This window comes from Phascolarctos cinereus, unplaced genomic scaffold (genome assembly GCF_003287225.1).
Source record: "Phascolarctos cinereus isolate Bilbo 61053 unplaced genomic scaffold, phaCin_HiC Scaffold_5;HRSCAF=322, whole genome shotgun sequence".
Lineage (NCBI taxonomy): Eukaryota > Metazoa > Chordata > Mammalia > Diprotodontia > Phascolarctidae > Phascolarctos > Phascolarctos cinereus.
This window is the reverse complement of record NW_027555958.1, coordinates 218,297,398-218,311,977: the sequence shown is the minus strand read 5'-3', so window position 1 is coordinate 218,311,977 and position 14,580 is coordinate 218,297,398. Positions and strand designations below refer to the sequence as shown.

The following is a 14,580-nucleotide window of genomic DNA, read 5'->3' as shown; positions in this document are numbered from 1 at the left end:
AGACTCCGTCTCCATCTTCCATCTCTGCACCTTGGCAGGAGCTGTTATTTATGCCTGGAATGCTCTCTATCCAAAGCAATTACTCTTAGAAGCCTCAACCTCCTTCAAGAATCGGCTCAAGATACATCTCCTCCAGGAAGCCCTTCCTGGTTCTCCCAGAAGCTAGTGCCATTCCCTCTAGAGTTACTTTCCATCTATTCTGTATTTAACTCTCATGTGTTGATTATTTATTGATTTGTGTGTGTACATATAGATATAGTCTCTTCTATTTGAACATAAGTTCCTCGACGGAAGGAGCCATCTTACCATGAGCTCCTTAAGACCAGATGTTGGTTTTTGCCTTTCTTTGTATCCCCAGAATTTAGCACAGTGGCTAGCCTGGTGCTTAATCAAAGCTTACTGATCAATTTCCTGATCTACTCAAATTTTAGGAATCTCTCTCTCCTCAAATGACTTTGCATTCACCTCTCCATGTATATTTTGTACCCCTCCCCCAAGTAGAATGTAATATCCTTGAGGGCAGGGCTCCTGTTTTGTTTCTGTATTTGTAAATCCAGCACCTATCACAGTGCCTTATTTTTTTTTTTGACCAATAACCTCAGTAGCCATCTAGGCCAACCTCCACATTTTATAGATAAGGAAACTGAGGCCCAAGAAGGTTAAATGACTTGCCTAAGCACATAGAGATGAAAAGTAGAGTGTCATAGGTGGCATTGGAATCCAGGTTCTCCAACCCTAGAGTCAACTCTCTTTCCTCTGTAGCGCATGGTCTCCCCATAATATCCACTTATTTAAATGTTGAATTTGAAAATTATTGTTTCTTAAATGGCCTCATTGTGTTCCCAACCACTGACCACCCACCACTCCGATTTCACATGCCACACTGAATTAAAACATTTGGGGCTAACAGGTGTAGGAATGAGCATGACTACTGTATCACAGCAAAAGGAAAAGCCCAGATTTGGGCATGGGGGAACATGGAGAGGTTATGTCAGAGATTTTTAATTTCACGTCACATTCTCTGACAGGCTGGTAAAGCCTTAGTCCAATGAAATCCATAGACCCCTTTCTCAGGATAATGTTTTTAAATGCATAAAATAAAATACCTAAGATTACAAAGGAAACCAATTATATTAGAATGCAGATATCAAAATATATTTTTCATTAACCAAACAAGTTCATGGAGGCCAGGTTAAGAAATTTGCCCAGGGTCACATAATTAGTCATTAAGATGAGATTTGAGCCCAGGTTCTCTGAGTCCAGCCTCCAGCATCATACTCTCTCTCAAGTACAGATGTTAATAATCTAACTACAATCTTGCGTTAGTCCATGAAATGTTGACATCAAAAATGTCCTCAGCCACAAAAAGGGTGGCACCCCCTAGCCTAAGAGACTAAATTCTATCGCTATTCAACTAGCTAATGCTACGGTGTGCTGGTAAAAGTGTTAACAAGAGGTTCTCCAGAGGAGGGGGGGGGAAATGTATAGTATCACAGTTTTCAGTTTAATCTTCATTTTTGTTAACAATTTCTCCACCTTAAGTCAAAATAATCAACAAAATAATAAATCAAGTCCTGATTTGTAGGATTTGCTGATTTCCAAAGTGTACATGTTCACATTGAAAATGTAATAATTATTATGTCTTCCAGTAGAAGCCAGCTACAGCACAGTCCTAACTAGTGACTAATTAGTATACCCAAGGCCAAGTGGCACCAAGGCTATCCTTATCAGGTAGGTAAATAGCTTTACAAACAAAAAGATGCTTTTAGAATCTCACTTACCCTCCCCTTAAAAGGACACATATTTCGTTTTCTCATTTCAAGTTTCTTGCTTGTAATGTCATGGATTTCCCAAAATCTATCACATACCTAAAACGTTGCCCTGCCTCTGACCAGAATCCGAATGGAGAGCTGGCATTGGGAACAATCTGCCATCTGTAGCCAGGGGTGGTGTTGGTGAGATCCAGGCCCTCCTGAACATCTCCAGCTTCAAAGAGAAGTCCTCGATTGCCTGTAACATAAATGTCATTAAAAGAACCAGAAGCCTTTAGACTCTAAACTGAAGGTCAACGGAATCTACCATAAAGCCAACAGTTAAATAGAAAGAAAGGTTATTATTAAATTATTATTAAAGCCTGAACCCCACCAAATCAGATGCAGCCAGAAGGCACCAGAGGCCAAAGTCCACCAGACTTATAGAAGCTTCCCCAGTGGCCCCACTCTTCTCCCTGCTCACTGAGATCCCACTGGAACCCTGATGACCCCTCACCCTTGTCATCTGCCTGCCCACTGCTAAACCCTAAGGAACCCTGGGCCTTTCTATCTTCCATGCAACTGAACTCTCCTATATATGTTGTCTCCCCAAATTGGAATTTGAGCTCTTTCAAAGCAGAAACTGATTTTCCTGATTTTAGTCCCAGTACTTTTCCATTCCATTCTACTATCTGGAGCCTATTTTTGAGACTTTTTTCCCCTCTTGTTCCTATACAGCCATCTACAAGGAAATTACAGACTACCCAGGGCAAGCATCTTGCCACATGTTCTGCTACAACAACCCTTTCTCACCACCAAGAACAGAAACTTCTAGCTCCAGAAACCACCCCCCTATTACCCACCCTACCTGGGAGAATAAGTCCACTCATCTTTGGCACTCTGCCTTAAGACTAAACTATCATGTCTGTTGAATGAATGAAAACTCATCTAATCTACTATATCCAGCTGGCTGCTGAGCATGCTTTCCATCCCATCTATCCATCCACCAAAAAACAATGGAAGCCGTGTCCTACTCAATCTGGGTATTTTGCCATTTGTCCTGTCACTGTAGATAGGCATTACATTAACCGATTCAATCCCCTTCCATCCCTTGCCCTTGCTCTGAGAACAATAATTAAATCACTGCAACCATTGCCATTGGAAAGGGATGATAACTGAGTGTCCTGTGGCTGCACTCACAATCTCTATGACTTATTTTCTGAAAGATCATTGGTTTGGGAGTTAGAGAATCCAGTTAGATGCCTGGCTCTGCTAGTTAGTTAACGAATCTGTGTGACCTTAGGCGAGTCATTTAATCTCTCTGGGTCTCAATTTCCTCAACAATAGAAAGGAGTTAGACTAGGTGACCTCTAGGTCCCTTTTAATTCCAAATTTATGATCCTATGATCCTACATTCCATCTCCTCCAGTAAGTTCCTTGTGAACGAAATTTGTACTCCCAAATATCCAGCACAATGCCTGGAACATTCTAGGTTTGTTATCATTCAATTGTTTCAGTCATGTCAAATTCTTCATGACCCCTTTTTTGGGGGGGTTTCCTTGGCAAAGATACTGGTGTGGTTTGCCATTTCTTTCTCTAGCTCATTTTTACAGATGAGGAAATTGAGGCAAACAGGGTTAAGTTTTTTGCCCAGGGTCACACAGCTAGTAAGTGTCTGAGACTGGATATGAATTCATGAAGATGAAACGTCCTGATTCCAAGACCAGTGCTCTATACACTTTGCCAGCTAGCTGCCCCACACTGTAGATGTTTAGTAATAAATGCTTGCTCATTCGCTCATTTGTAATTTATTGCTAATAACAACTTGCCATCAACAACACAACATGAGAGAAATGAAGAGATTGAAATGAGACAGTTGAAACTCAGGATATGTAGTTGATAGGAGAGGGTCTATGGATCATGCAAAGATGCTTGAGGCCAAATGACTGCTTAATGTAGAAAGTAGCATCTAGGCTAGAGGGAATAGTTGAAGAATATTAATTAGAAGGTTTATTTTGAGCAGGATAGAAAATTCCTCTAAAGGGTCACTTCTGTGTGGAAGAAAAAGACAGAGAACAGAGGAATGGAGATAATGTGCATGGAAAGAAACACTTGTTAGGGTTTAATAACGTGAGGCTAAAATAAGGAATGGACATTTGGAAAAGAGGCTATCAAATAGTCACATACTGAGAGGAAATTCTAGTTGGGAAACAAATGTATGGCTATTTTTGATGGGGGAACTAGTTGTAGTTAGTCAACGTCCTTATCTAGAGGCAAGAAGCCAACCTCACAAGTACAAGACAGCAGGTCATCTTTAAATATATCTAAGGGTTTCACTGAACTACAAGCTTGATATGACTCAACAGTGTAATATAACAGCCATAAATGCCAAAGCGATCTAGGGCTGCATCGACAGGCATAGCGTTCAGGAATAGGAGGTGTTATCCCTCTGTCCCCTGACCTGGTTAGAACATATCTGTAATGTTATATCCATTTGTTGGCACCATATTTTAGGCAGGGCTTCATAAGCTGGTGGATATCCAGAGAAAGGCAACCAGTTTGGTAAGATCCTTAAGATAATATCATATGAGGACTGACCGAATGAGGGAAGTGAACATGTTTATCCCAAATGAGAACATTTGGGAGGAACATAATAACTGTTTTCATGTATTTAAAGGGTGGCTACAGGATCATTGATTTACATAAATATTTAGAATTAGAAGGGGCTTTAAAGGCAATCCAGACCAACCCTTTCATTTCCTTTCACTTGGGGTTAAATGAGGCCCAGAGGTCAAGTTACTTGTCCAAAGTGACATAGGTAGTGAGAGGGGAAAAACTGGGATTTGAATCCAGATCCTCTGATGCCAATCCAGGGCTTTTTCCACAGCATCATGCTATGGAAGCCAAATGGGGTCATGAAGAGTCATGAAATGCCTCAACAACAAATGCTACAGAATGATTCCGCTTTCTCTGCTTGACACAGGAAGACAAAATGGGAAGCAATGGGTAGAATTTTCAAGGATACTAATTTAGAATGTTAAAGCTATAACTGGAGATGTAAGGCTGAAGAAGGTGACATGATAGGTGAGTTAACTCCCCCATTAGATTGTGAACTCCAGGAGGGCAGGGACTATTTTTACCTCTCTTTGTATCTCTAACAACTAGGTGGTGCAGTGGATACTGCTGTGAGCCTAAAATCAGAAAGATTCATCTTCCTCAGTTCAAATCTGGCATCAGACACTTACTAACTGTGTGACCCTGGCCAAGTCACTTAACCCTGTTTGCTTCAGTTCCTCATCTATAAAAATGAGCTGCAGAAGGAAATGGCAAACCACTGCAGGGTCTTCGCCATGAAAATCCCAAATGGGTCAGGAAGAGTTGAACAAGACTGTAACCCTAGCACTTAGCACAGTACCTGGAATGCGTAGGTACTTAATAAATACTTGTAGACTTGACTTGAATTCCAGGATTTAAAAGGCTGTCAGAGGGAAGAGAAAGTAGGCTTGTTCTGCTTGGCCCCAAGGGATAAAGCTAGGAGCAATGGGTAGACGTTGTAAAGGCATATCCAGGTTGGTTGAGTTTGTAGAGAACAACTTCCTCCCACATAGAGCTGCCCCAAACTGACATGAACTTTCTCAGTAGACAACACGTTCCCCCTAAGTGGATGTCTATAAGTGAAAGAGGGATGATCACTTCTTATGTATATTGTATTTTTTAAATTTTATATATATATATATATATATATATATTTTTTTTTTTTTGGCTAGGCAATGGGATTAAGTGACTTGCCCAGGGTCACACAGCTAGTAAGTGTCATGTGTCTGAGACCAGATTTGAACTCAGGTCCTCCTGGATCCAGGGCCGGTGCTCTATCCACTGAGCCACCTAGCTGCCCCCACTTATGTATATTGTAGAAAGGATTAACGATTGGGTGTGGATTGGATTTGATGTACATGAAGGTTGCTTATAGTTTTGAAAGTCCCTTCCACCTGAGGATTCCTTGAGGTAAGCTCCCCTTCTCTGGATGACCTGGCAACCCCCCTGAACACACTTGATGCAAGGACTTCCTCTGTAAGATTGCAGATCCAAAAGACTTACATGAACTAATGCAAAGTGAAGTGAGCAGAACCAGAACACTGTACACAGTAACAGCAATATTGCACAGTAAAGAACTATGAATATCGAGAGCAGCTAGGTGGCACAGTGGATAGAGCACCAGCCCTGAAGTCAGGAGGACCTGAGTTCAAATCCGGCCTCAGACCAAACACTTGACAGTTACTAGCTGTGTGACCCTGGGCAAGTCACTTAACCCCAATTGCCTAAAAAAAGTGTTTAAGAACTATGAATATCTTAGCTATTCTCAGCAATACAAGGATCCAAGACAATCCCAAAGGAAAAAATGCCATCCACCTCCAAAGAACTGATGTTGTCTGAATACAAACTAAAGCATGCCATTTTTCACTTTTTCTTTTTTCTTTTTTCTTCTTTCTTTCTTCCTTTCCTTCTTTCCTTCTTCCTTCCTTCCTTCCTTTCTTATTTGAGTCATCTTGCACAAAATAATATTTTACATGATTACACATGTGTAACTTCTTTCAGATTGTTGTCTCAGGGAGGAGAGGAAGGGATAGAAGTTGGAACTCAAAATTTTTTTTTAAGAGTCATAGTGGCTTTACTGGGGACAGACAGAAAGTACCAGGGGATTAGGAGTTGCCATTGGGGCCCTTCTTCTTGCCAAAGGTGGGCACTACGTTGACAAAGCTTCAGTTGTACTGCATCCTCCTCTTAGCATGCCCAGTCTTTTTCTTCTTCTCCTGCTTGGCCACCTTGGGAGTCTGACCCTTCACTTTTCCAGCTTGGGCCAAAGAGCCATGGACTTCACCTCCTAGCATATGAGCAGCCACTTCCAGAGGGGCCAGAGGCTCCACCCCACACTGCCCCAAGATGGCTTCATCCTCCAGTGGGATGCCAGCTAGAAGCAAGACCTGGTCCTCGGGGGCGATGCCCTCCAGGGATGCCATGTGGGCCTTGATCTGGGTGACGATCTCCTGTCCGGTCACCTCGAGGGTGTGCAGAGCCTGTGTGCGGACAAACAGCTGCATGGTGGCGACTGCAGGGACACGGAAGCAGCAGCTGAGGCCCGGGGGGCGGGGGAGGGGAGAGGGCCGGGCTGGGGCGGGGAAGGTCTGGCCCAGGCTATGGCCTCGTGCCTAGGCCGCCATGCTCCCCTGGCCTCGGGCCACGCACTTACCTCGGACGCTAAAACTTTTTTATAAAATGTTAAAAATTGTATTTACATATAATTGAGGGGAAAACAGTAAGGGGAAAAAAAAGATGCACATCCAAGCAAAGAGACGTTATGCATACTTTTGCTACTTTTGTTTAGTATTTAGGTCTTCCAGGGCCAAATTGCACATTGGCAAAAAGTTAGCTGGTCAATACACGTGTATTAAGCATATATTATGTTTTAGGCACTGAGCTCAGGCACAGGGATTACAAACAAAAGCAAAAGACAGTCTCTGCCATCAAGAGTTAACAGTCTAACGGGGAAAGAGAACATGCAAACAGCTTTGTACAAACAAGCTATATTCAGGAAAAGTTAGAAAGCATCAACAGAGTGAAGACGCCAGAATTAAGGGGGATCAGGAAAGGCTTCCTATTGAAGATGGGATTTTAGCTGGGACTTGAAGGAAACCAGGGGAGTCAGGAGTCAGAGAGGAGAGGGGAGAGCATTTCAGGCACGAGAGAAAACCAGTAAAAACAACCATTCAGGAGATGGAGTGTCATGTTTGTGGAACTGCAAGGAAGTCAGTGTCACTGAATCTCAAAGTATATGGGGATGAGTGAAGGTGTAAGGAGACTGGAAAGGAATGGGGGAGGGAGTGCAGACACAGGTTATGAAGGGCTTTATACACCACCAGAGGATTGTATATTTGATCCTGGAGGTAATAGAGAGTCACTGGAGTTTAGAGAGTGAGTGAGTGAATAGAGAGAGAGAGAGAGAGAGAGAGAGAGAGAGAGAGAGAGAGAGAGAGAATGTTTTGAGGGAAACATGCTCAGATAAGCATTATCAACCAAGAAAATAGCTTTAAAAATGAATAAAACATGATCACATGCACCACCGAAGGCCGGGAGAGGTGGCAAGTAGGAGGGCACTACTATGAAGGCAACTTCTAATCAGAGATTCTTAACTTGGGGTCTGAATTTAAAAAAAAAAAAGGAACACAAAACCCTTATATATGAGATAGGTACATTTAGCTATCTATCATATTTATAAGGGTTTAGTATTTCTTTTCTTTGAAAAGAATATGTATCTTTGGAATATATATATCTCATATTGCTATGATATTTATATATTAATATGCCATATGTGTGGTATATCTATAATCATATCATATAGAATTGATTTCCTTTTTGATCTTATATATTTCCATTTTATTTTATGCTTTTAAAAAGCACTTAGCACAGTGACTGGCACATAGTAGGCCCTTAATAAATGTTTATTGGATTGGATTGGATTAAAAACAGTATATGAGAAAGGGTCCATAGACTTCACCAGACTGCCAAAACAGACCAAGAAAAAGAAAAAGAAAAAGAAGTTAAGAACATCTGCTTCAGGAAAAGTGTTTTGTCCTCCCACAAGACCCCTGCTGAGGCAAGGGACATTGTCAACTTGTCCTCTCAACAGCTGCATTCAGCATATCACACTACTGTTACCCGAGCCGCCGGCACAGGGATTACTCGCTTACAGAGGGACCCAGTACTCTTTCCTTATGCAGGCAAGACTTGTTGCTTTCAATCACTCATTTCAGTGGTTTCCTTTCCTTAGATGGGAACTTCATCAGAGTCGAGACAGAAGAATTGGGCCCCAGGGAATCCCTAAGCAGGAGCTTTGCAGCCATTTCCACACCTGAATGGCCTTTCCTTAGAAAGGTGTCTTCTCCCACTGGGCCAATTTCCTCTAAGTGCATGGCACTCTGGAGACGACAGTTCCTACCAGTTGTTAACTATAAAAGGAAGCCTCTCTGCAGTTAGTTCCCTGATGTGGACTCCAAGGGTATCTCCCCTGGATCCAGGGGCAGGTGACATGCCACCTGCCCTCAGTTTCTAACTACAGCTGAGCCTGTTGTTCTTAAAGGGAAACAGTGTGAGTTCCAGCAGTGTTTGACACACCTTGAAAAGTTTTGTCCTTTTCATCTCAGAGCCCTGAGAGGGTGGATTTTAAAGACTCTTGAGGCCAGTGGTGGAACAGACTGTATTTTCCTCTCCAGCTTTTGCCTGTTTCATTTACAATAAACTGATGGTAAAGTCATTTCAAGACAGAGAACAGCTGCCCATAAGGGAGAAGGAAAGACATTTGAATGACCTTCCTTGGACTCCCATCTCTAAGTTCTAATAGGCTTTGTCTATAACTAATGGGGTATTTGTTACGCATTGGGCTTGGAGTGGGGAATACTTCCTCAGACACTCATAAAGAGGCAGCGTGGTGTAGTACATTGGCCCTAGAGTCAGGGGGCCAGTTCAAATTCCACCTTAGATGCTTACTACACATACAACCTTAGGTAAATCCTGTATCTTTCCTAGGCCTTGGTTTCTTTATCTGCAAAAGAAACGGGACAGACTAGAAAGCCTCTGATATTCCATCTAAATCTAAAGCTATGATCTTATGATCCTCAGCTATATAATTCTGATAGTCATTTAAAGTCTCTGAGGATCATTTTCGTCATCTGAAAAGTAGGAATGATAGTAGCACCTCTCTGGTAGAGTGTTTGTGACAACTAAATCCAGCCTCAGACTACTTGTGTGACCCTGAGCAATTAAATCTCTGTTTGTCTCAGTTTCTTTATGTGTAAAATGGGGATATTAATAGCGCCTACATCACATGGTATTTGTGAGAATCAAATAATAATTGTAAAGTGCTTACTACAGTGCCTAGCATATAGTAAGCCATATATAAATGCTAGCTATAACCAAATAAGGCAACGTAGACAAAACACTTTGCAACCCTTTAAGCGTTAAAAATATGAGCTATTATTATTGTCTATAACACAGATGAGGGTAGCCAAGCGGCGCAGTGGATAGAGTGCTGAGCCTGGAGTTAGGAAGACTCATCTTCCTGAATTCAAATACAGCCTCAGACACTTACTAGCTGGGGCCCTGGGCAAGTCAGTTAACCTTGTTTGCCTCAATTTCCTCATCTGTAAAATGAGCTGGAGAAAGAAATGACAAACCATTCTGATATCTTTACCAAGAAAACTCCAACTGGGGTCACACCATGACTGAAAAATGACTGAACAACAAAATAACATAGATGAGGTAATCAGCATTCTTTGTAGATAAATTTGAGACTGCTTAGCCACCGTCAGTAGGGCATGCACTTGGAGTTGTATCTCCAGTAGCTGTGATGGATTGTCTCTCTTTTCCTCTAGTAAACAATCATGCGAATTAGTGAGATGGCTGGCCAAGATTAGGGACATAGTTTGAAGCTGTGGAACAAATCAAAGCTAGCTTTCCAACTTAGAATTCATGCTCAGGACCTTGGCTTCATAAGCATAATGCTAGTTATCCAAGTTAATTATGTATTGGGTTCATGGCTGAGAGTTTAACTCAAGAGTTCAAATACTCTCCTTACCCTGTTCCTCAACTAAAGAAAATAGGAAGAAGTACACTGGTACTTCCTTACCTGGCTGAGGTGACATGAGCTTTGTGCCCTGCTTCAGGGGCCCAGTGGTGCACTCGATCTTCCTTGGAGAAATGTATTTGATTTCACATGGGATGTCTAATAACAACATGAGAGAAGAATGGGATAAGTCAAAAAATCTGAAATAGAAAGATGATAACTGGAAAGTGCCATCTTGAGCTTAGGCTCTGGAGTCAATGGGCCTGGGTTCAAATCTCATCTTGGCTATTTACTACCTTGGTAACCTTTGTTGAGTTGCTTAATCTCCCTGGGCATCAATTTCCTCATCTGTGAAATGGGGATAATAATAGCACCTACCTCCTAGGGTTGTTTTGAAGATCAAATAAGGTTATAATTGTAAAGCACTTTGCACATAGTAAGCATGATGCAAATGTTAACTATTATGATGATCCCAGAGATCCTTTATTCTAACTCCCCCATTTTCCAGGCAAAGCCAAGACTAGAACCCAAGTTTCTTGACTCCTTACCAGGTGTTCTTTCTACTATACTATGATGAGTTGATGAACCATTGGTGGGAGGGGAGGAAGCCATCACACCATTAGAAAGGGAAGAGACACAAAGAAATAGCTGTCCCCAAAACACTTTCCTACATCATCCTGCCTTCATAGCTTTGCTCACATGGTTCCCTCCCCCAGAATGCCCACTTCAACCATTTTCCCTTGTCCAATTCATATCCAATTTTAAAAGTCCTGTTTAAAGACCTTCTCTTCTGTAAACAAGATGGCTCAAGGGGGGAAGAACTGGATTTGGAGTCAAGGATATGGCTTAAAATCCTGATTCTACTATTTACTACCTGTGAGATTATGGTTCAGTCACCTAAATTCTTTGGGCTCTATTTTCCATCTCTGTGAGGTGGAAAGGTTGGATTAGGTGAACTCTAAATTCTTTTGCGGTTCTAAATCTAAGATTCTATGATCCTTTCTCAAACCTCTCAGCTTGAAGTCATCTTTCCCACTTGTTCTGTATTCACATAGCTCTTTGTATACATACAAGTATTGAACTTCCACATTCTATCTTCTTTCGTATAGGCCCATCTCCTCTCCTAGAAAGAGAGTATGGCATAGTGGATAGGTAGTTGTCCTCAGGGCCAGGACTACCTGGATTCAAGACTGACCTATTGGTACATGTTGGCTGTGTGAAAGAAATGATTATTTTTCTCTTATATTAATAATCAATTAGTATCAGGGGATTCAGGGTTTTTCCCTTTCTATTTCCTTATTCAAAGCCCAGCCCTTGTGAAGGACATGGCTGATAGATTAGATTTGGTTAACATTCTCCTCAACCCTGGGTGAGATCTCACCCAACTAGAACATAAGTGACTTGGGTGAAAGTCAAAAAAGTCATCCCTTTGTCTAGATTGTCCAAGACAGGGGTGGTCTTGGTAGAGATGAGTAAGGATGACATAATCAAAGTCATATCCCCCAGCCTCTCATTTGAATGAGCCCACCTCTTATTATAATATTCATTCTCTCATTAATTGTTAATGATACAGAGTTGATTTCCACCTGTTGGGAACATCCATTCTATCAAGGGTATTAAAACTCTTTAGTTTACAAGAGAAAGCCGTTGACCACAGTTTCTTAATTATTCACTAACCATAATTAATAAAATGATTATTAGTTACCCAGAAATTATATCTCTCAGACTTTTTGTACATCACACCTGGATGAGTCACTTTATTTCTCAGCATTGTAGAACAAAGTATCAAATATATGGCCAACAACACTCTTGAATGTGGCCCAAAACATATTAAAATGTAAGTGGGAAATATTTAACCAAAAAAAAAAATAATAAAAAAATAAAATATAGATAATTTTAACATGTGGTTTTCTAAGTCAATATGAGGCCTGCAAGGGTCCTTATATACAGTCTAGTGGCCCTTGTTCAATTTGAGTTTGACACCACTACTCTAGGTACTTCTTTAAAACTATAAATTTCTTTTTTTTAATTTTACAATATTTTATTTTCCTTTAATTAATGTTAAAATGATTTTAACATTTTTTAAACTTTTTGACTTCCAAATTCTATTTCTCTCTTCCTCCCCTCCCCCCCTTCCTAAGATGGTAAACAATCTGATATCATAAAACTATAAGTTTCCATTTACAGGGAAGGTAAGGTTCTGACCTGCACTTATAGAGGGAGTTTCCTCATTGAAAAGTTCCCTATTATCAGTGAAATCTCAGGTCCAATCCTTGTCCCTATCATCTCCTCTACTGAAACATAAGTTTTGTAAAGGCAGGGAGAAATTATATTTATCTTTTTAATGTGCCCAAGTCCTAGCAAAGTCTTTTACACACAGGTGCTCAAGAAATTTTGTGAGACTGAATTCCCACCAATCAAAAACGGAAAAAAATATCACTACCCCCAAAACAGCACTACAATGAAAGACAATTACTGTATCTTAGCTACCTGCAACAGTAACCTGGGCAGGAAAATCAAAGAAATCTCCTGTGATGGTGATGTCTGTTCCTCCACCCAGGCTCCCAGTTGCTGGAAACACAGACAGTATTTCTACGGAAGAAATAAAAAGTCAACTTCATGATCTGGATTACCATAGAACCAACCAATGTGTTTGGAAATCAAAAGAGCTGGCAGAGCAATGACTCTAGGGAAAGCAGACTCTCTCCATCTAAAGCCATTTCAAAACAGACATAAAGAAGGAAGAGAAACATGGAAGGGCAAAGAGAAAACCAGGAGAAATGGAAGAAATTGGATAAAGGATTAGGAACAGCAGACAGAGCACTGAATTTGTAATAAGAGGAATAAGAGGAACTTGGGCAAGTCACTAGCTCACTGGGTTTGTTTCTTCATCTATAAAAATGGAGCTGGACAAGATAAGGTTCACTGCCAACTCCAGATCTATGACAATAAACTCCTATGACCTAGGTTCAAATCCCAATACAGGTCCTTGTTACTCATGTGACCTCAGTCAACCCACATCTTCCCTAGGTCTCAGTTTCCACAATTAAATTAGAAGACAGCTAGGTGGCATGTTACAGAGCACCAGGCACAGAGTCAGGAAGACCTGTGTTCAAATCTGGCTTCAGATGTTTACTAGCTGTGTAACCCCGGTTGCTTAACCCTGCTTGCCTCAGTTTCCTCATCTGTAAAATGACCTGGAGAAGGAAATGGCAAAGACACTCTAGTATCTTTGCCAAGAAAACCTCCAATGGGGTCATATATAGTCGGACACAACTGAAATGATTCCACAGCAACAACAAAGACAAAAATTAGAGTAGGGAGGATGACAATAAAGATCACCAAGGTCCTTTCCAGTCCTGAATCTATGATTCTATCCCTTGATTTCTACACAGCAACTTGGGACTGTAATAGCAAAAAGCAGTTCTGTGTCAGCACCCCTTTATAGGCACCATCAAGATGTCCATCTCCTTCCTGATTGGTACTTCTGAAGACAAGCGAAAAAGGTTTTTTTCTTTCTCCTCATTCTCTTTGAAAGTTCAATTCAATTCAGTTTAAATTAAAGTTTAAAATTAAAGTTTAATTAAAATAAAAATAAAGGAAATACACTACTCAGATGTATAATATAATGTGGCATAGGAATGGAGAAACATAAATAAGGGTATTGCAAAAGTCCAGATATTCCAAGATGTTTTTTTTTAAAACTCCCTAAACATTTTCATTTTAACAAAGTCCTTTTGAAGATAAGTTACAAGAGTAACTTGAAGAAGTAATTTAGACATAACTGAACCTGTCCATAGCTCTCAAATATTATGTGTGACGTTAGGAAGATCTCTCACTGTTCCTGGGCCTTGGAGACAAGATTAGATTCTAAAGTGATGCCTACCTTTGAATCTTATGACTATTAATCTATGAAGACACTTGGAAAATTGGAAAATCTTCTACAAATAAAGATAGCAATTATAGTGGTCCTGAGTCCAATCAAACTCCAGTGCCTCAGCATAACACTGACTCCTGTCCCTGGATTCTCAAGGTGATATCAATTAAGTATAAGCTGTAGAAAATTCTAACCATATGAAAAGGATGGGCATGAGTCCAGGGATAAAGTCCATTGTCTGAGAGTCAGTCTAGCAAAATTTATAGAGGCCCATTACTAATCTGGTCAAAGAGTAAAAAGAGGGAAGGAAAAAGGAAAGTAGGAAGGAAGGAAGG

At 40.9% G+C, this 14,580-nt stretch overlaps 1 protein-coding gene and 1 pseudogene across 1 annotated transcript in view; both read right to left on the bottom strand.

Annotated features, from left to right (window-relative positions):
• LOC110213527 (PKHD1 ciliary IPT domain containing fibrocystin/polyductin) overlaps positions 1-2,641 on the bottom strand; it is an 84,255-nt gene extending 81,614 nt beyond the window's left edge. The window contains exons 1-2 of the mRNA XM_078155658.1: positions 2,620-2,641; positions 1,869-2,010 (exon numbers count right to left, since the gene is read on the bottom strand). Coding sequence (XP_078011784.1) covers positions 1,869-2,010; positions 2,620-2,641 — 164 coding nt within the window. The remainder of the gene's footprint in view (positions 1-1,868; positions 2,011-2,619) is intronic.
• Positions 2,642-6,402: 3,761 nt separating this feature from the next.
• On the bottom strand, positions 6,403-6,850 carry LOC110213528 (ubiquitin-like protein FUBI pseudogene; annotated as a pseudogene).
• Between the last annotated feature and the right edge of the window lie 7,730 nt (positions 6,851-14,580).